Genomic DNA, 23502 nt, shown 5'->3' on the forward strand with positions numbered 1-23502 from the left:
AGCTTGGTGGGTGATAAATAAAATATGGATCGTCCAAGTTTCAACCAAAAAAGAAAACAAAAGATTAGATTCGGTGGCTTAGGAGTTTCAAGTTCAAATCTCAATCACTATATTTTTATTTTATGAATTCCTTAATTAAATAAAATTCTGGATTTTCCACCTAACACCACCGTAATGAAACAAGACAACAGTACAAGAAATACACTAAAACTAGAGCTTAAGGCTCTGTATCAGTCGGTTCGATTTGATTTTGAAATTTATCGATTTGACATATCGATTATCGGTTTATAGACATGTCAAATCGTTATAGAACCATTAAGATATTGACTTATCGGTTATTATCAATTCGGTTATCGATTTAACAGTTAAGATTTGACACAAAAAAAAATCATTGAAAACGACTTTAAAATAAGGTGACAAACCAAATGAACCATACACATGAGTTGATAAATTGTGTCTTGTTCATAAGTAAATGCAAAACATTGTAGAATAACCAAGAGTTTGAGACAACTAAAAGTAACAGTATGAAAATGAAATCCTAAGTAAAGGATTTTATATACTAAATGGTAATAAATATAAATTATTAAGTTACTATCAGGTTATCGATTAAACTTAAGAAAAAATCTTAAACCGTTAAAAATCAATAACTTGATAATAAAAAAAATTAGAGCCATTATTAAAGCCGCTAAACCAATAACTCATTACCAATAAATTAATAAAAAAAATTCGATTCAACTAATCAATTTAGGCTCGATTTTGAACAGCTCTGCTGGAGCTCAAGCAGTACACTAACATGAAAGAGAACAGAAGGAAAAGAAAAGAAGAGTAAACAAAAGAGGGATAAAAAGGGAAGGAGAAAAAGCATCACTCTGTTTTTTTCCTTCCATTTCAATTTATGTAAATAATTTATTTTCTTTTTTGTTCATTTTTAACAATTTTTTTTAAACATTTTATTTTATCTTAATGAGACACTTTAATAGCCACGTAAATTATTTCATGTTTAAAACCACACGAATTCCAAATTTCAAAAGTTTTATTTATTTTTAAATTTTTTGAGCTCAATCAAAAACATTCACATAAAAAAGTGAGTATATGATTTGTCCTTTACGTAGGAGTGACAAATTATTGGATTGGATCGAATTTAAATGGATTGAATAAAATTGAGCCAAAATAGATTAGATTACAATCCACCCATATAAAATATGAGTACATATGATTTTTGTCAAATATAATTTAGATAAAATAATTTTAATTCACTTTAATCTCCTAAAGAAAAAAAAATCAAATCAAAACTAAATTATTAATACTCAACTCTTACCACCCAATCCACTCCTAAATAATTATTTTTTAAAGAATTATTTTTTTTCTACTTCCATACCCCATCATCTACCCACTCCCACCCAACTCCCACGGCAGCCGCACCCATACCTCTACCACCCCCAATTTTTACTTTTAAAAATATCAAAAAAAATTCGCTCACCCACACCCGTCTCCCTGCTCCCACCCAAGCACCAATTTTTTAAAAAATAATTAAAATAAATTCCAAAAAAAAATTAAATTTTTCGCCCACCCACTCGGACCCCTACCCCCAAAAAAATTTTAAAGAAAAAATTCAAAATAAAAGTTAAATTTTTTTTCACCCCCAAACCTATCCCCACGCCACCCACAAATTTTTTAAATAAAAAAAAAAAAAAAAAATTCATACCTCACCTCTACCCTATCCTCATCCCCCCCCCCCCCCACTTAATGTTCTTCTTTTAAAATAAATAAATAAATAAATATATTTTTTTAGTGCAATTAAGAATTTTTTATTATGAGTGAGGATCTATGGGTCTATATGAATTTTTATATTTTATTCATTTTGTTCATATTTGTATGAACCCTTAAATTAGATCAGTCCAATTTTATTCATTTAAAAAATATGAGTGATTTATTTAAATAAATATAAATTAAATGAACTATTTTCACCTTATATGAACTTAAATTGTCATCCCCTATTATTTAAGAATAGAGAGCACAAAATTAAAATGTCGAACCGAACAACAAAATGTTGACTTGAAACAAAGATGAGAAGTGACATTTGGAATTGCATTTACTGTTTTTGAGGAAAGAATTAAGGAAAGTATGTTTTGAAGAAAGATATAGTTGAAACTAAAAAAGATGTTGCATAATAAGACGAGAAAAGAAATTTCATATATGCAAACAAGAAAACATGTAACATGTCTTAGATCTCTTGCAACGACAACATCTTTGGACATACCTGTCACCTTATACCTTAACATTAGTGAGTAGATCCACTATGGACAAGATCTAAACCTTTAAGAAAATACCTCCCTCCCTGTGCCGGAGACACCTTTAACTAAGTGGGCGTCATTTAAAATTGAATAAAATTTTGCGTACGCTTCTGTTTCCTTCCTCCTCCACCACTACACCAAACGAATACTGCAGGGAAAATTAATGTCGAATGAGAGAAGAATGATAATACTAATTAAATAAGAAAAAATTACGGATATATACAGTTCGGTCAATTAGTTTATCAATATGAGTACAGAATTAATGTAGTTCCGGCCTCTTATTATGCTGAATTATTGTGGATTGTGTACTCATTTAATGTGACAATAATATAAGTGTCTCAATATAGCTAAGAATTCATGTCAATATAAAACAACTAAGCATATTAAAACTATTTGAGAGATAAAATTGAAAAGGGTTTCCGATCCTTTTCATGACTTTTTGGATGAATAAAGATAAAATTGCAAATCTTTTTACCAAGGCACTAAATAGCTAGGGATCAGTTTGGAAAAAAATAAATTAGAACCATAAAAGTTACTTAAGTGCAAGGCATTGAACTCCTCCAATAATTGGCTAGAAATTGTACCAGATAATTCATTTCTAGACACATGAAATAGTTCTATTATATTTGATCCATTTTGTATATAACTTTGTATATCAATAATTGGCTAGAAATTGGTCGACAATGCTATTAAAATCAGTCCATGTTTTATCTTTTTATCCAATATGATCCATTTTGTATATAACTTAAATTTTTAATTTTCATTCCTTAGCCCGACATTAAAGACGTATATTTTCTTTCTCAGTTTGTCACTAAAACAAAAACAAACAAAAAAAAAAGGCTCAGATGCGACATTTTATCGTCTGATATCAGACTTGGTAGAGACCCAAATCTCACCCATTGCGCATTTATCATCACAGCACTCTTTGTTATGCACCAGCCGGGAATTGAACCCGGGTCTGTACTGTGGCAGGGTATTATTCCACCACTAGACCACTGGTGCCTGTTGATTTGAAGCTTCAACTTGTTTAATTCATCAAATCGTAAAATGAAAATATGCAAAAGTTACATTTCAGATATTCATATAAAATAAAATTTGGTTAACCTAGCACAGCATATGAATTTTTACTTTGCAGTTGTACAAAATAAAAGGACCAATAATCTACCTCATTAACCCAATGAGGTTCTTTCCTTTTTTAGAATGTGTGTTTCTTTGACTTGAAATTCAACTTTGTTGTACTATATAAATTTTACGTTTTTTATAATTAAATAATTTTACATTCAAATAACTCAAATAATTAAATAATTTACTTCAAATAATTACACTCTAGTGCAGCTCATAAAATTACTTTACATAATTTAACCAAGGTTTTCAATGCTTGCCTAAAAATTAAGCTTAAATTCCTGTCTTCCTTCATAATGAAACTCCACTATTGTTAACAACAAACTTTTATTAATTTTTCTTTCACAAACCCACATTGAATACACCATATTAATGCTATCTTTTACCATGAAAAATCATATATAACCAGTTGTTCCACTTCTAACGGTACCCGATTTATATTCCAAAAATCATTTGAATAATTTACATTTGATCTCCATCTCACTAGACTTATCAAAATCACTTATTTTTCACCTTGCTTCATAGTGAAACTCCCCCATTGCTAACAAAAGATTCTTATTGATTTTTTCTACAACAGAAAATTAGTATTTAGCCATTGTTGAAAGACAATTGTTTTGCTGCAAATAAGCTTCATTTCGAGTGGTTATTGTTGCAAAAGATCAGTTATGTATTGAGGAACCTAAATCTGAAATTTGGGTGATTTGATATATAGTTTTTGAGGTGTTTATGGATGAATTTGGTGTTTGGATTCAAGCAAGAAGACGAAGTCAATGTTTTTTATATAATAGTGTATATTATTGTATTCAATGTATAAGTATCTCTTATAATTTTGTTTTGTATATTAAGCGTATAATATTGTATATCAAGTTTTTAAATATTTTTGTAAAAGAAATATATAGTTTTTTTTATATTTTATTATTATATTTCGGATGTATATTATTGTATATCAGGTTAAGTTTTGGATTAAATATTTATAATGCAAGTTTTGAGCTATATTTTTGTTATGACATAATTTTACTATATTGAACTTGTTAATTCATAGGACCTTATTAATGTTTTTGTTGCATTTTTCTTGATAATGGTTTCATTGTTTTCACGAATACTTTATTTAAATGATTGTGATATGAATAAGAAACTAAAAAGATATGAATACTTTATTTAAATGTTCATTTTTGTAAAAAGAAGAAGCAACTCAATGTATAAGCTCAAAATCAAAACTCTGAATTAACCAAATCTGTTAATCTAAAATTGAACTCAAAATATCTAATTTAAAATTGAAGCTAAAAAATCTAATTCACTCCAAACTTATTTTGATCGAATCCAGATTACATTTTGCATAATTCAAAAACCGAAATATAAAACCAATAATTCTCAAATCCAATCGTTACACCGTCCTAGTCGCATGTGACATTCTAAGAAATAGTAGCTACAATTTATTTATATTTAGAGCCTAGTTTTTATTCCCAAGTTCTAATTCTTGTGTTAAGAAGTTCCACGTTGGTAGAGGGATGGAAAATTGATTTTCTTATATGGACTTGAATAAACCTCCTTTCATGGGCTAGCTTTTGGGGAGGGGGGTGAGTTAGGCCTAACACCTAAGTTAACATGATATCAAAGCAGGATCCGTTTCACTTAATGTTGGGCCCCCCAAAATTAAAATTGTCCACGCATCAGATGCTAACCTCCTCCCTTTGAGCTAACTTTTGAGTGTGAGTTAGGCCTAAGACCTAATTTAACATGTTATCAGAGTAGGACCCGTCTCACCCAATGTTGGGCCTCCGAAATTAAAATTGCCCACACCAGATGCTAAGCACTAGGCGTGAGGTGGGGTGTTATAAGACTTGGACAAACTTCCCTTATTGAGCTACCTTTTGGGTGTGAGTTAGGCTTAAAATCTAATTTAACATGGTATCAGAGCAAAACCCGTCTCATTCATTGTTAGGCCCCAGAAATTAAAATTGTCCACGCTCCAGATGCTAAGCACTAGGCGTGAGGTTGACTGTTGAAGAATGACAAAAGTCCACATTGGTGGTTAATGAGGTGAGCGAACTCCTTATAAGGTTTGGACAATCATCCTCCCTTTAAGCTAGCTTTTGAGGTGTGAGTAGGGCTAAGACCTAATTTAACATCTTGTCACTAACGAGTGAGCATAAATATCAAAAAATTAAAAAATCCAATCAAACTCAACTAATTCGGTGTTCGCTTCTACGATCTAAGTATCGCGATTTTTCAGTACATCAAATTCAAAGAACCGAATTATTATTAGTTTTTTTAAAAGAATATTCCAAATTACTAATACTCATGTTTAGGCCCAAAATTTTTCACAACCTTGCTAAGCAGCAGCTATGTTTGCTGCTATGTACATTAAAATTTTTGAAGTCTGTTGTGCGTCGCTTATATATTTCTGTTTTACATTTAAATATTTGAAGTCTTTAAATGATTAATTTGATCTTCATTTTACTCTACTCATTTGCATAAAAAAAATCATTTTAAAAATATCCAATCAAATCAAACTGAATTAGTTTGATTTGGTGTTTGATGTACACTTTTTCAAAATCAAAAATAAAAAATCAAATCGAAGTTTGATAAAGTTGAACCGAAAGCCCACTCTTCTTGCCAATCATGCCGACAAGAAAAAATAATGGAAAAGGTTCAAAAATATCCTTAACGTATTAGAAATTGTTCAAAAATGTCTTTCTTCCATTTATTGGACCAAATTTGTCAGTTCTTCCACCTAATGGGTCAAAAATGTCCTCAATGTATTAGAAATGGTTCAAAATTGTCATTTTATTTATTGGACCAAAAATGTCATTCTTCCACTTATTAGATCAAAAATGCTCTTAATCTATTAGAAATGGTTCAAATTTGCTCTTCCCTATACCTATTAGATAAAAAATTCCCTAAGCATATTAGAAATGACTCAAAATTTATTAATTCTAATTATATATGTCAATAGATTTTTTAATAGTACTTTGACAATTATTTAGTTTTTTTATTTGTAATTTTTTTTTTGAAAAATTCTTGTTCATTTGTCTTACCTAATAGAAATATTTGCTTTAAATAAAATATATGAAATAACGTGTGAATTAATCCGAATATATGTTGTATAAAAATATTGTTTTAGTCATAGAGAAGAGGAATTTCATTATGTGTACCCATAAAAAGTTAATTTTTGTTGAATTTTTTTTCTGAGTGTAAATACATTATCAGTTAACATAGTTTATACAAAAATTTTGATAGTTTTAAAAGACTAAAATTGTTAGACAATGAAAAAAAATATATAACTAAGATGCTAATAGAAGTAAAATGAATTAAAAAGTTGAGTTTTAATTTATTCAAATTTGAAGGCTAAAAAGAATTTTTAAAAATATTTTGATGTTATAAAAAAATTATATTTATCGATAAAATATATTAAGATCGCACAAAATGCGGACATATTAAATAGTTTATAAATATATTTTTAGGTAGAAGAAGATCAAATTTGAATCATTACTAATATGTTAAGGGCATTTTTGATTCAATAGGTGGAAGAAAGACATTTTTGAACCATTTCTATACGGACATTTTTAATTCAATAGATAAATAAAAGGACATTTTTGAAGTATTTTTAATACGTTAAAATATTTTTGACTTAGATGTTGACTATTTTACAGTTGGGAACAGTTGTAACGCATTTGTATACCGTAAGAGCCAGACTATTCACCAATTTCGTCCAAAACCATCAAAATTCGGCCTTACCGCCCCCCCCCCCCCTCCCTCCCCACCAAAATCATCCTGCATTCACGACCCACTGCCAATTAATTTGTATTCGCGATTCCCAACTAATTTAAATTCGTGTTGTACAGCTAATTTGATATAATTCATTTGACAATAATTTGACGGGTGGGCCAAGTTTAACTTATATACACTGACAATGTAAAATAGTTAGATCACGTAAAAAAAAAAAAAAAAAAACTACACATAGGTACCCTTAAACAGTAAGAATGTAGATTAGCAACCTGCAAAAATAAGACATTACCTGCTATATCGTAAAAGAATAATAAAATTACACGATTAATGCATACAAGTTATCACTCCAGTTGACATAAAAAATAGAGCATTAAAGAATAATTAAGGCATAAAAACATTTACAGCGGCCAGTTCACATAATTTACAAAATCCAAATAAAAAAGTTGAGAGGAAGTAATAGAAGCCTAATTGTGTAGATCTCTTTTTTTCAAGTCCCTTGAGCATAGGAACTAAATCTGTATTAGTCTCAGTTAAACTAAAGGTGTACATTAATTAAAAAAATAAAAATTGCAGGCCTGCTGTTATCTTTTCAGAAGCTATCTGGTATTCACAAGAAAATAGTACAACATCATTTGGAAGAGCTTCATTGAGTTGCGCACGCACCACGATTAGTTTGAAGTGGTGAAAGGAGCAAGTGTGTTTCGAGGCAGACTTATGCCACCACCTTTCACAGACAGGTTAGGTACCTTCACAGAGCTAGCCCTGCTCGCGGAATCTGAGTCGAGGAATACTACCACAACGGAGATGTCATCATGGAAATGTCTACGTACTCCACGATCAATTTTCTTCAAGTCTGAGTACCTCATCTCCCTTTTCTTTGCTGCTACGTGCAATGCAGTTTTCACTAGCCTTTTCGCGATCCCCTGCCAAGTGGCAAAGAAGAGCTTATGTTTGGTCCAACTGTTTTTCTTTTGTAGTTGACATATATAGCTTTGTATTACATCTATCTAGTGCAAACAAAAACCGAAAGTTTACTTAGGACCTCTTCTGAGGAACAAGGCAGTGAAATTGGTTTTCTTACTATGACAGTGTAAGTTTCTTTATTGTTGGACAGACCACGAGGGTCTATATACGCAGATCCATGGAAGAGCTGGATCACAAGGGTCTATTATACACAGCCTTACACTGCATTTCTGCAAGAGGCTGCATCCGACTTCCTTGCATTTAAGAAATTTTCAGGAAGAGAGCTGATGTAATCAGGTTTATAGGGCACCAGTAACCAATCAAAAGTGTGCATCGAAGAGCCAAGCAATAATGATACACTTGTTCTTTAAATGGTAGTATAATGTTACTATAAATCCTGAAACTTTGAATTCCCTATAGGTAAAAATTAGAATCACCGAAAAAGTTAGAAAATGGCAAAAGCATGTATCAAAGGGGATCTCTTACATTGCGTGGGTGATTTTGTACAATGTCAACAGCTTCTTGGTTACTTAGGTGTTCCCAGAGACCATCCGAGGCAAATATAATAAACTGATCCTGAGGTTGCACCTGGTGCACCAAAATAGCTGGATCTGAGCTCAATATGGGTCTTCGAAATGGTTCGCGGAGCCGAAACTTAGCATACAACGGTTCCCGGTTGAATTCAGCTTTCTTTAAGTACACATCTCCAATGGATCTTGAGATCTGCAAGATGAAGTATACAGATCATCAGATTATGAGCCAGCAACAAAAAAAAAAGGCAACGTAAATGAACTCCTTAATAGTATTCTCCTCCATTAGTGGCCAAGGTTCTATGTTTCCAAAAGATTGAAATTGCTTTTGAACATCAGCCTATCATAAGTATATGGAATGCCTCGTGGAAACTAAACTAATTTAGTGCTTACCCAGAACAAATGCAAAGGTCATACAGAAGTTCTATTGTAACGCTAAAAAGGAAAAAAAACATTATCATGCTGGTCTTTCTAAGGGCTTCTGAGAATGTTTAAAGAATTGCTATACAACAAATAGTCTCTTTAAGAAATTGAAGGTTCATATTTCCATTCTGACTATCCTATTATGCTAACATTCACAAAAGGAGAGCTTTGTCGTTCATTACACATTTATGTGATATATAATTTGGACAGAAAGACTATCATAGTTCATATCAAGGGCAGTATATCACTTTCTACAAGCGGGTACAATTAATTTAAATTCAGAGAATGCATTATTGATGGTAGTATAGTATATATGATAATCTAAGAGGAGCACCAAGTGTGCAAGACCATTTCAAACATTGGACAGGAATTATCATCATATGCATCTCCTAAATGAAGGGAATTCATAATAAAATACCACCTCAGATACTCTATACATGAGAAACACAAGACATGGGACTTAACAAACCCAATCTTGTACTCACGCTTCTGTTATCAGGGACATAAGACGGCGAAACACACTGCTCAAATTTAAAATGAACAAAAAGCAAAGCATGCTGCGAATACAGATCAGACCAAGATAGACGATTCAAGTCTCAAGTATGCCTCAGGGCTCAAGCTAATACTAGAACAAAGAAAGGAGAAGCATGACCTCCAGAGCATACTATGCATATTGATTCTTGAATAATCAACACTCTGGTGCTAGCAAAAATTAGAGCTTTAAATATTAATAGTCGGAAGAGCAAACAAAGACCTTCCAACCGAAGGAAAAAAATATCTTCAACTTTGAAATGCTATTCAGTTGAGGTAGCAACCTTAAATACTATTACATCGATGTAGTAGGCGACGAGACAACAGCTAGTATTGTTACTATAAAGAATAATAATGTCAGAAGTAGAACCGTCACAAACTTATATTAAAGTTCAAGAGAATACACAACTAATTAAGGAGCATCAACAATATTTAAAGTCTATGACGATCCTCCTTGCTAAGGAACAGAATTTGTGAATTGCTATTTAAAGAATATTCAGTAATAAAAGCATTAAAAATACTTTGAGCTGGGAAAACAGAAACAGAAACAGCTTAGGAATGCAAAGAAGATCTTACCTGTATAATGCCCTTCACGCGCCAAACATTGTGCTTTAAAACTACAATTTGCGAGTCATCTGGATGCAAAGACTGCATTTCCTGCCTAACAGATTCAATACTTGCATTGTGTTCTGCCGAAAGCTGAATAGCAATAATCTCTCCAGTTGCCTTGACAAGTCTCCCCAAGACTGCCCGAGAGTCGCCAAGATTGGCAATATATAATGTCCCACTGCAGATAACTCCAACAAGGCAGCATGATCCAACAGCAGCAATCTGAGGTTGTACGGGCCATCGCCTTGTGACAATAGAGAGGAAACCCTCTTCTGTGGCTTGAAATGCCTTCCGGATCACCTCCACAGACACAGTTTGCTGCTCAGACGTAAAACCTGCATATTTGAACCAAGTGGTCGAGTGAAAACCTAGAGGCCCTAAAATAATACAAACATTGTCCAGGGAAGTTAACATAATAACTTCACAAAAAAGAGATACTTTGCATCTAGAGTACTATATGTTTGCTGTGATTTTTTTTTTATAACCTAGAAATCCCCAACAGTTCGAAACTCCATGGGTACTGGGCTCGCCCCTTTCCTCATCTCCAATTAATTAGCCGGCTTTTGCCTACTGCAAGGTTGAATCCATGATGTGCTCCTAACCACACATCAAGCAATGCGCTCTTGCCACTAAGTCAAAGCCCCAAGGGGCTACTTGGACTTTTGATTATTGTTAGTCCTTAAAAGCTAATACATAGCTAATACTTAAGACTCCTCGAATTAACTCGAAAAACAATTTTAAAAGTAAGAAGACAGGATTCAGCTCACCTCATCATGAACCATCGAAATAGTATTGATTATCCCCCCTGAAACTGAAAAAATTGAACAACTCGATTCGAAGTGGTTATAAAAACTTACTCTTGAGATGCTGGAAGAGGTGATCATTGATGAACCTTGAAGTCTCAGGACCACCATGGCCATCATAAATTCCAACAAAGGTACCATATGGACCTGAATCATTCAATCCGAGGCACCCAGATTCAACTTGGCTTTGATCTTCCAATAGACTATTAGCCTGAACTACAGCCATTGAGAACTCTCCATTAAAATGTTGCCCTGTATCCTTATACCATAGCAGCCCATCTTGACGTCCACTGGCATCGGAACCTGTATGAACGTGTCGATTGGCCCTTGGCTGAAAACAGGCCCTCAAGAAGTTCATTAACCCAGATAACATACCTCATCTCCTCCAATACACCATCTAAACTCTCCACATCTAACAGGACACACTAAATAAACCTCAACTTTGGATATGTTCCTCTTCAAAGCAAGTACAAATCTATAAAACAATATCCTCAACCAAGTTAAAATAAGCTTAAGAAAAGAATATAATTGACAACAACACATAACCTTGCAAGTTGCATATTAAAAGGCAAAATGCACATCAAGAAGTCACCTTTACTTTGATATACAGCTGAGAATACTATAAACTAAGGAACCAAGGTATCCAATACCAAAATTCAACATCAATAAAAAAAAAGGAACTTTGAAGTGGTCAAAATCACTTTTTCAACAAAGAATTGTATATGGTCAGCCAGTTTTGACATCAGATAAAGAAACCAACTTTCTTGATTTTCCCAAATTTCAAGACTCACATAAATACTAATTAAAGATAAGGGGATATGAAAAAACTAACCTTTACAATAGAAAATTGGAAGATCTGAAAGTGAAAGTATTAGATCTGTGGATCCATCAAATCAAAGAAAAAACTGAAGTGGGATTTGATTTTGATAATCTTTTTTGTCTTTTTTCTCACTTTTCTTGAAGGATGAAGATCATGATGAGAAAAAGATTTACAAAAAGAGTGAAAAGGAGTGATCACTTAGTGTTTTGAGCTATTTGTTTCCATTAGACCAAGTGAAATTTTCAGAAGAGAAACCCCCCATTATAAATCAAGAATGGAGAGCTTGAAGCCAGCAAAGCAGAGGACCAGCTTTGGGCTCCACACACACACACACTTGAGGATAGAGAGAGAGAATCTAGAGAGAAGAAAGTAGTACCCAATACAGAGACACTCTAAAAGAGTCAATGAGTTTTTTTTGTTTTTTTTTTTGGATATAATAATATTTTGCAAGTTGGAATTGGAATTTCCATGAAATATCCTCATATCAGGCAACATTGGCTGGTTATCAGAAAAAATATAATAAGATCATTTATTTATCCTTCTAAACTACTGCTCCATCATGTGTTTTCCTTTTTCTCTTTTGGTGGTGGAGGTGGGGTGGCGAGGGGAGGGTGGCTATCAACAAATACTTTATATTAAAAAACATGATTTTAAAAATGTATATAATGTCTATGACATCTTATAAGTATTTAAATATCATTTTATTTTTAGTAATATGATTTTATTGCTACATAATGTTTACAAGATTTTATAAATTTTAACTACCACACGGGTAAGGTCTGTTTATATCATATTCATTTCTCACTTGTAAAATTATATTGAGTATTATTTTATTATTATATATTATAAAATATTTAAAAAGATTTAAAAAATTAATCCAAATATCTAATAAAAAAACATTCACATAAAATTAAACGGATAAAACAGGTAATATGATATACTCATATTTTTATTGACTTAAAATTATAAATTCATCTCTAAATTAAAAAGTAATTTCATATTCAACGTACCAATTTTATTATATTGTGAGTATATATAACTTAAATCCCTATTTATATTCTTTCAGAGTCATCTTTTCCTTGAAAGGTGAGAAGGTAATGGTAATTAGTAGTTTCGTAGTCCCATTTAATATGACAATATTATCATCATTTGAAGAGTTAAAGAATTTTGCTTTTAGAAATTGATTTCTATCCTCATTTATTGTCTATTATATTTCGCTTATCACAGTAGTTTTGATGTTGCTAGGGATCGTTTGATAGAGTGTATTAGCAAAAATAGTGTATGCATTGATTTAATGTATTAATAGTATTTTGTTTGGACACTTTTTTATAGTATGTATAACTAACACTTTATTGTGTATTAAGATGTGTATTACTAATACCATGAATTTTTAGGTATTAGTAATGCAAAGAAATTACATGCATGCATTAGCATGGTTAAAGACCTAATTGCCCCCTCAAATTATTTTTTTTACTCTTTTTCACCGTATTTGTGGAGGGTATCTTTATAAATAAATATTTTTTAAAATATTATGCAATGCATGCTATTTTTAACACAAAACAAAATAATGTATAAGAAATAACTCTCATAATTAATGCACACATAACTAATACAGACATTACTAATGCAAGTATCACTAATACATCATATTTAGCATTATTCTTATACACTCTATCAAACGACCTTTTATTGTTTTCGTTAATTAGTTGCTATGTTTTATTCACTGTTGTTTTTTCTCTTCATACATATTTTGATTTGGAGTAACTGGTAAAGTTGTTGTCATGTGACCAGGAGGTTATGGATTCAAGCTTTGGAAACAGCCTCTGACAGAAATGAAAGGCTTCGTACAATAGATCCTGTGGTCGAGCTCTTCTCCGGACTTTGCGCATAGCGAAAGCTTTAGTGCATCGGGCTGCCCTTACATATTTTGATTTGCACTTGTGCCGATATACCTCCCAGAGACAACCTTTCCACCTTCACAAAATAAATGTAAGAGTTGTATATATTCTGCTCTCCTCAAGCCCTACTTATAGAATTTTACTGATTAAGTTGTTAGTGATATAATTTTATTTTTAAAAAATGTATTTTAAAGTATATAGTTTACTTATTAATTTCAAAAGAAACTTAAAGAATCATAATCATGTAAATTATAAATATTTTTGTCCCAGTTGAAACCAAACTTTGTCATTTCTTGGATGTATATTGTAATTATTTTTAGAGGGGGAGTGGGGATTGCAAGGCAATTTAAAAACGCTCTTTAACATGATATTATTCATTTGAGTTAATTATCACATTATTTTTTAAAAAGATACTTTTACAGTCTTTTCGTATATTCTATCATTTCCAGATTTACTTTATCATATTATACTAAGGATGCTATTGTTGTTAAAAAATTCACTGAAAACGTTATTACACCTAATTTTTAATTTGTTGTCAACTTTTAATATGAAAATCTGTTGGCACACAATAGTATGGACTATGGAGTGTGTTGTGGAAAAGAAAAGCTGCTGATTCGTGGCCTAAACAGTAAAGGGATCATGGGAAACCATTTTATATTATTAATTGGCTTCGTATATTTTTATTTGTCTTGTATTTACTTCACACATTTCTTTAAAGAATAATTAATAAAATAATAATTTTACTATATCATTTTTTAAACATAATAAATTAAATATTTTGAAAAATGCATTGATATGACTATAGTTTATAATTAAAATAATTATAAATTAAATAGAGTAATAAATTGATTTAATTCATCTCGATCACTTTCTGCTTTTTCTTCACTTTCCTACTTCGTAGGAGCCAAAGCACGTACTCCACTATAGGGGTGTTCATGGTTCGATTTGATTTGGTTTTTGGCTAAAACTAAATCAAATCAATTAAGACAACTTTTTTTTAATATTCAAACCAAACCATTATAGTATAAATTCTATCGGTTTCAATTTTATCGATTTTGTCGGTTTTATCGATTTAGTTCGTTATTTACGGGTTGAAATAATATATTTTATAATGCAAAAAAATTGACAAACTTATTTACTACCTTCATACTGCAAATCAATAGAATTTCAAAACAACTAACATTAATCTTCAAAGATACCTGAACTCGTTCAGAGATAGTAAGGACAGAAGAAAAGTATATAAGCTAAATAAGTTACCATCTAAAGTCCAAGCTAGAGCTAGAAGAGAGAAGCAAATATGGTTCCAATAATAACAAACTTGAATATATTCTGACTGGAACTATGTCTGATGTTCTTGTAAAGTATATAAGCTAAAATGATAAGCTCTAAAAAGGGCAAAATATCAGCAACATAAATCCATAGGTTGGTGGATTGTTCAACTCCAACGGTCCACGAAGGAAATGACTTCAAAAATAAAGAATTGACAGCCTGTTTTGACTGTCCAAGTTCGATATCGAATTTGAGAAGAGGAACCACCAGAACAAAAAGAAGTCCTTCAAGAAGCATAATTTTTTTCACTATTGCATGAAGTAATTAAAGTATTTCAGCCGTGGCCAATAGAAAACTTGCTACTTTACCTTTATCCAAGATGAAAATAGTTGAAAGAAAACTGAAAGCACGGATCAGCACAGCAACATATGCAAAAATAGCCTCAAAAGAAATTATAAAATTTCCACCACGAGGAAAATAGCAACTACTGCATAGTAGTACCACAACAATAAAATTAAGAAGGCTAGCCCATAAAAGGCTAATTATATATATTATTTTTTCATTAATCAAATTGAGAAAAATAACAAGGTCGTTAAACAGTCCTCCGAATGATCAACATTCAACACAAAAGAACCATATACTCAACTATCACCAGAGAAAGATCACTTAATTGCTTGCATAAAAGTGTGATTAAATACAAAAAATAAGTCAATAGCATAATCCAAAAGTACTTCAGGTGAAGTGACAGCAAAAACCTGAAAATTAACTACTTACGAATTTCAATTGCAACATCCAAACTAATCAATGCTCAAGTTTGTGCCAGCATATTCTGAAAAAATAAAGAAGAAAGTTTAACAAAGTAGGCGTTAAAACTTTTTAAAACATAAAAGACATATTCATAAAGAGTTAAATATGTAAATTTATCTTTTTCAACTATCTCAAGTTTTTGAATTTCTTCTAAAAGATCTTCAAGCTTGCATTCTTTGGAAGTTGATCTTAACCATTGTTGAGTGCAAATAAGAGCTTCTACTGTCTTTGGAGATAAAGAACTTTGATAAGAGTCAAGAATCCGACCACTGGTGCTAAAAGCTGATTTAGAAGCAACAGTAAAAATAGGAATAAAAAGAACATCTCTTGCCATCCTAGAAATAATTGGATATCTAGCCGAAGAACTTTCCACCAAGCCAAAATATCTAACTCTTTGATCTTTTCCAAATCATCTACCAAGTACTTCTCAAGTTCTGATTTATTTTCAATATTATCTTCATCTGCCAAATATTTCTCCCATTGTGATTGTCATATCTCATCACTATGCATGGTATCAATTTCATCATTCAAGCTTGTTTTTGACCACCAATGTTATCGATATGAGTCCCACAAAAAGAATTCATGTAGTAATCATACAAGCGACTCAAAGTATCCATCACCTTTTTCGATTTTTCGGCTCCCACCAAACAACCATAAGAGCTTTTAAACAGATATTCCACATATTTCAACTTGTATCAAGGATCCAAAACAACAGCAATGAATAATAACTTGTTCATACTTTCAAAAGTACCCCAGTAGTTGTTAAATTTAAGCTCCATCTTTTTAGCTATGCCACTCAAAATAGAATCTTCACTACGAACATATTTGCAAATTATCTTTTGAAGATTAAAGATCTCATGGAAGAAAGAATTGGAAGTAACATATGAAGTTTCTGAGAATTTCAAAGTTACCTGGTAGAAAATCTCAAGGAACTTAATGAAAACTTTAACATTCTTCCAATCATCTATCGATGGATGTCCTCCCACATTATTTGTTTCTAAATAATACTTGAGGTACTTGTGATCATCATCATACATTCTTGAAAATGCCCTTTCAAATTTTACAGTTGTATCTAGCATCATATATGTGGAGTTCCACCTAGTCTCAATATCTAAAGTCAAAAGACCATGCGTGTCAATCTTAACCTTCTCGACAAATGACTTAAAGGAATCAAACCTTCCAGCTGAGGACTTAACATATTTGATAGCATTTCTTACCCAAAAAATAGACTCATTTTGCTCACCGAGTCCTTCTTTCACGATCAAATTTAGAATATGAGCATTACATCTAACATGTAAGAACTCATTTCCTAAGATGCCTCCTTTTCAGTCCTCAATTCTTCTCTTCAAGTGTTTAATTGCAGAATCATCAGCAATTGCATTATCTAAGGTCACCGTAAATATGTTATCAATTTCCCAATCAAATAAGAACGCCTCAATCCCCTTAACATTTATTTCACCCTTATGATCTAATGTTTGAAAAAAGTTGAGAATTTTCTTTTTCAGATTCCACTTATCATCGATCCAATGGGCAGTGACAACCATATAAATTAGATTTTGAAGTGATGTTCACGTATCACTAGTAACACATACACGTTGATTATGAATAAGCTTTTTAAACTTTTCTTTCTCTTCTTGATATATTTTCAAACATTGTCTAGCAACAGTCAAGCGAGAAGATAATTGAAAATTAGGCAAAGCAACTTTCATTAATCCCCTAAAACCTTCCCCTTCAATAACTTTAAAAGGTTGTTCGTCAATAATGACAAACTCAGCAATGGCACTCCTAATCTCATTGACGTTAATCACAACATTTTTACAGTACATGTACTATATGCTTATTCCCCTTTTTTAACTACCTTGATTCTTAATTGATTTTTGTCAATAATTCTAAGAGGAGAATTAGGACAAACCTCATTTAAATGTCTTCGTAGCGTTGAGGTCCTATTCATACTTTCAGAAGCAAAGTTACTAGTACAGTAGTTACATTTCGCCCTTTTCTTACCCCATTTATCAAGATATTCAGTATAGTGTTTCCAAACGCCGAATGTTCTTCTGTCACTACTCACAAGGCTACGATCAAGGTCGCACAGAGTTGTTTGTTTCCGCTTTTTAGCATGATTGGGAGTAATATCACGAGTTTTATCACTGTCAAGCTCAGGTTCCAGCAAAGTAGTTGGAGATACTTTGTTGGTTACCTCCACTGGCTCCACCTCTTTTTGAGTAGTTGTAGTTTCCATCTAAAAAAAAGTATTCGAAAATCTAAATAAATAGAGAAATCCAAAATCATTAGATAAAAACTAAATCAACAGAAAAAACCTAAATCAGTGGAGAAAATCTGAAATAACAGAGAAATAAAATAAAAAACACATACAAGATGAAAGACTAGAGAAGCAATTCATTTAAGTAAAACTTCAAAAACACAAAAATAATTACACAAACAAAGAGTAGGGAACATACAAAGAGTAACCAAAAAAGTAAAAGGAAGAAAAAGTTACAGACTTACAGGGATTAAAGTTTCTTGCACTCAATTGTTATCGTGAGAGACTGAGAGCAGAATAGAGGTCTACAGGGTTTGGGAGAAAATAAGAGGGAACTAAAAATCTAACGAGGGAAAAAATTATTTATGCTAACTATTCAGTAAGGATTTTTTATTTTGCTTTAAACGTAAATGGGCTTGGGGAACATGGGCTAGATTTTTTCCTGAAATGGTTCTAAATTATGAAGAAGTTAAAAAATAGATAAAGTTTAATAAACATATATAAATATATATAATATTTTAAATATGTACATATTTATCGGTTCGGTTCGGTTCGGTTTAGTTCGGTTTTCTTTAAGGGTAACACCAAACCAAAACAAATGTTATCGATTTTTAAAAATCTAAAATCAAACCGAGCCGGTTTTCGATTTATTAAATCGGCTTGACTTGGTTTATTGGTTCGGATCGGTTTTTCGGTCTCGTTCGAACACCCCTGCTCCACTATATAAATAAGTAATAGTTAAAATGGTGACCATATTAGCATTTTTTCACCGCCGATTAATATAAAATTTGTGTTACAAAATACATTTTTCTATTCATTATTCATTTTTCATTGAATCAGTTTACTGAAAAAAAACATTGTGGAAAACATATTCTCACTGAAATGGGAAGCTTCATAATTTTTTTATGTGAAAATACTATTATTTTTTCTTTTTTCAGTAATTCAATCAAAATATTCACGGAATAACCACTTAACATATTTTAATGAGAAATTTCAATTTTAAAAAATAGTACTTTTTTTTAGTAGTGATAGTAAGTGACCATTTCTTGATTTGTACATTTCATCCTTCCGCTGAGATTTTGCGCTCGAATCCTACACTTTGTTAGGAATTGTTTTACCTGAGATCTTTCGATACGAATCTAAATTTAATGAAACTCCAATCATGCAGGTGCTTGACACTATAGAAATCAAATATATCTAGACCAAGTCCTGCCAATATAAAGCAAAAGTCCTGCCAATATAAAGCAAAACGATAGTAATATTATGTACTATAATATATATTGGTGTAATTCACCTACTAGCAACTTGATAATAACTTGTCATAGCAGAGTTTTGTATATTCATGTAAAGCCCACAGTCCCCTCTTATTGCTCTGCTCTGTCTCATAAGTCCATTTTATTATGCATCCCCACTAGCTAGCAACGGAAAATGCAAGTGCATATTAAAAGCACCCACCATATTATATATATGGATCTGTGTATTTATATTTGATTATAAAATAAATTAAGTTCACAAACCAAATGAAGATATTATTGGTTGCTCTTTTGATTTTAAGAAAGCTACTTTAATTTTTTTGATATTTTAGTCCATGTATCCACAATTGCTCCAACTTGAATATAATTTTTAGTACATTCTCCGTTTTAATTTGTTTGTCTAATTTTGACTTGATACAGAATTTAAAAAAATAAAGAAGATTTTTGAATCTTATGATCTTAAATTATATATATATGAAGAATATAGCAAAATGACCTTTAACCTCATGATCTTAAATATACCAAATGAAAATTAAAGAGTTGCAAAAAAAATATATTCTTATTTTAAATAGACTAAAAAAGAGTAGGACAAACAAATTAAAACAGAGAGAGTACTAAAATGAAGGTGACTGTTATCCAAGTTTGAAGGTGCATTAATAGACCATTTCTAAGGTTGAGGAAGAGCTCAAGCATATATATTGTGTGAATCGTCTCATCTAAAAATTATAATATTTATCTAGTACTTATTTGTTACAGACAAGACGTGTTTTCATCACTTATCACTTGATTTAATTTCATGAGTTAAGTACGTGAAAATTCAAGACGTGTGTTTTAATTAATATATCTCGAGCAATTGTAAGATGATTGGTTAAAATAAATGCTTAGTGATTAGCGTGGTTACGTACCTAATCTAGATAACAAAGTGTATATATATATATATCATGCAACTCCATTTAACTTCTTAAATTTTGATTTGCCATCAGCTTAGCTTAATGCTTTCATAATGCATGAGAATCAAATCTTAATTATTCTTTAATTATAACTTGCAGTGCTTTGCTTTTGACGTATCATTGTCTTGTATCCCTCCACATTTCCTTTTGTGAAGGTGATTTCCATAGTCTTAAATAAAATTATCCAAATAATAGGGATTATAAGTTGCTTTCTTGTTTACTTTCGTATACTCCAAGATTCATCTCTCCACAACATATGAATGCATGAACAATGTAATATGTGATACAAGTTTAAATTATTTTAGGGGAGCATATATACTTTCTATTTATTTAACTCGTAGATCCCTTACGAAGCATGCATGTCTGTTTTTTTTAAATTATTTTTCATGAACAAGTACCTCTACGTAGATTCTTTCTGATAATTAATAGCGGTGAGATAGACTTATTCAATTGGTATCATGGTCCATGTAGCTAAGTTCAACACAGAGGTTCGATTGAATCCCTTGGTTAAAAGATTTTACTAGGAAATTGGGTCGAAATACGTCTTTATGGGAAACCACATTCATTTATTTGAATATTTTTTGAACCAATATATTTAGGATTAACATATGGTTTGATAGTTCTTGTATGTGTACCACGTTGTTTTCCCTTGGTTGGTACAAGAAATTGCCAGTGATGAGAATGTTGAAGCATCGTCATGTGTTGTTATCAATTACATAGGATACCCTGTCGTCTCACTTCTTGTTTCTGGATAACTTGAAAAATGAGGATCCAAAGTAGTAATAAGATTATTGCAACAATACTTAAATTAAAGAAAGATATCATGTACAATTAAAATTGGGAATTAAAACAATATCTTGAAAGTAATTAATTATTTTAATCATGATTAAGGCTTATTTTTAATTTATTAAATTTCAGCCATTAATTTGAATCTATAACATATGTTTCTTGCGGAAAATGAAGAGAAAAGAAATGGAGAGGAGCCAAATCGATACGTGGGACATATATTTTGGAACTATTCATTTTCAAGTTCAAATAATTGTTTTCCCTTGTTGGATAAAACAAGTAAACAGCTGCAACCTTCCGTTTTCCTCATCATTCTCTTTCATTTCTCTTCATTATTGCTAGGAAAAATTAGTGTTCCATGTCCACTTGCATGATTCCGGATACAATTGATTAAGGCTGAATACATTGATAACATTTTAAATTTGTCGATAATTTCATTTAGGTACTATGTTTTAATTGATAGAACACTTGAGCATGGTAGACATTTTCATTCAAATATTTATGCCCTAATAAGAAAGTCTGAGAGGTTGACAATAGTGAGTTTAAAGAGTAGAAGAATTGGGTAGAAGTATTAGCGATCATGTAGGACATGATGCATGTTCAGACTACCGAAAATATGACATTAAGTAGAATGGAGATCGCGAATTAGGATAGAATGTAAGCAGACAGTGAGCGTTATCTCGCTCCCCTAGGAGATAGACTATTGGAGGTAGCTTGGTGCACCGTCTCTATTTCTCTTTTTATACTAGCACTATTAACATTATCCGCAGAGTGTCTTGTCCTACTTCTTGTTTTTTGTGCCTAGATTATCACATTATTATTTTGTATTTTAAAATGCTAACGCTTTCCCTATTATTTTCTCTGTTTTTTCTACATTTGTGTTTTTTTTTTCTTTTTTCAAATTGTTTGGATATGCATTACTTGAGGTAGGAATCTTTCGAAAATAACTTTCTACCTTCATGAGGTAGGGGTAAGGTTCACGTACACTCTACCCTTCCCATACCCACTTGTAGGATTTTCCTATATATGTTATTATTGTTTTTTTTTTTTTTGCATATGTTTACAAGCACCTATTACATAGATAAGTTAACCACATAAAATATGTTATATTCTTTAGCTATATCACATCAGCCTCAATTAAACAAATTTAAAATTTTATGATTTATTAAGGCTAATGCGTATAATTAATTTATCGATGTAATGAGCTATTAAAAACATATGCAAGAGATTATTCAAATTTGAGTAAAAAATATTTATTGCAAATATTTTATTGAATATTCAAATACATCACAATAAACAACAGTTCAAATATTTAAATAAAATTTACTCTTAATAAACGTAGATGCATTGAGCCATTGATCATTGATCAATGTTGATTTACATGATTGGATAAATATCATTTCTGGTGAACATATTTAGACATTCGTGTATATTTTGGATTTCTGTACTATGAACCTCTTCATTTTTTAAAAAAAATTTGAAAGGAAGAGAATAGTAGTAATTATATGATATGAAAATTAAAATCATAGGGACCACAATAAGACAGAAGGACAGTCCAATCTTATGAGTGCATGTAGTTTGTGGTTTCATGTTTAATTTTTGGTTAGGTAGCATGCAAGTGGATGATATTGTGGGTACAAATCTTTACCAAAACAGCTGACATTGATGCTAATGCTTTCCCCTTGCCACTTAAAAGATTTAACTACTTAATTACATAACTGGTTTGTTTTATCCTACTTTTAAAAATTAACCAATCACTTAATATATTCCACTTCATTGAGTATATATGGTTCTATTTGACAGACCTAAATTCTTAAAAGTGTAGAGTTTAAACATTGGTGCCCTACTAAGTAAATCACTATTTTCTTACTGAAATTTTACATTCAAAAATATTTAGCGGTAATTTTCAATCCACAAATATTTTGGATTAATCGGTGAGAAAAAAATAGTAATATTTTTATAACAAAAAGTTAGGAAATTTCTCACTATTTCATAACGAATCTGTTTTCCACTATACATTTTCTCAGTAAGCTAATTTGGTAGAAAAATAAATGAAAAAGTATATTTTATAGCTCAAATTTCCCACTGATTCGCGAGGAAAGAAGTCTTTTATTAGTAGTGGAGTACTATTTTTAATATTTGCATATCAAATTAATCGCTCTTTAGGTATAGGCACTACAATAAATAAGACATTTAGTGGTAAACAGAAGAAGGGAATCCCTATGCTATTTTTGGGGTTTATGCGGAAGATAGGGAACTGATCAAGTGAGTTACCTCTCAACTCTTTTTTTTCTTCGTTTTATTTGGTTTGTTGTCATACAACCTTTTTACTTGAAATAACTTCATAAATCACATCTCTAACGTAGGGGTATTTTAAGTCGAGATATAATTAATGATGAGGGTATTTAAGGGCCGATAGGTGACGGATAATTTTCAAGTAAATGCAATAGTGTTT

General features: G+C 31.3%; 1 protein-coding gene across 1 annotated transcript; it reads right to left on the reverse strand.

Moving 5' to 3' along the window:
- Positions 1-7495: 7495 nt before the first annotated feature.
- LOC129876207 (probable protein phosphatase 2C 46) lies at positions 7496-12239 on the reverse strand. Its single transcript, XM_055951571.1, has 5 exons — positions 11837-12239; positions 11059-11479; positions 10169-10536; positions 8595-8831; positions 7496-8068 (listed from the first exon to the last, which is right to left on the reverse strand). Exons 2-5 carry the CDS (start codon positions 11375-11377, stop codon positions 7814-7816), a joined length of 1179 nt encoding a protein of 392 aa, XP_055807546.1. The 5' UTR covers positions 11378-11479; positions 11837-12239; the 3' UTR covers positions 7496-7813.
- Between the last annotated feature and the right edge of the window lie 11263 nt (positions 12240-23502).

This window comes from Solanum dulcamara, chromosome 12 (assembly GCF_947179165.1).
Source record: "Solanum dulcamara chromosome 12, daSolDulc1.2, whole genome shotgun sequence".
Classification (NCBI taxonomy): Eukaryota; Viridiplantae; Streptophyta; class Magnoliopsida; order Solanales; family Solanaceae; genus Solanum; species Solanum dulcamara.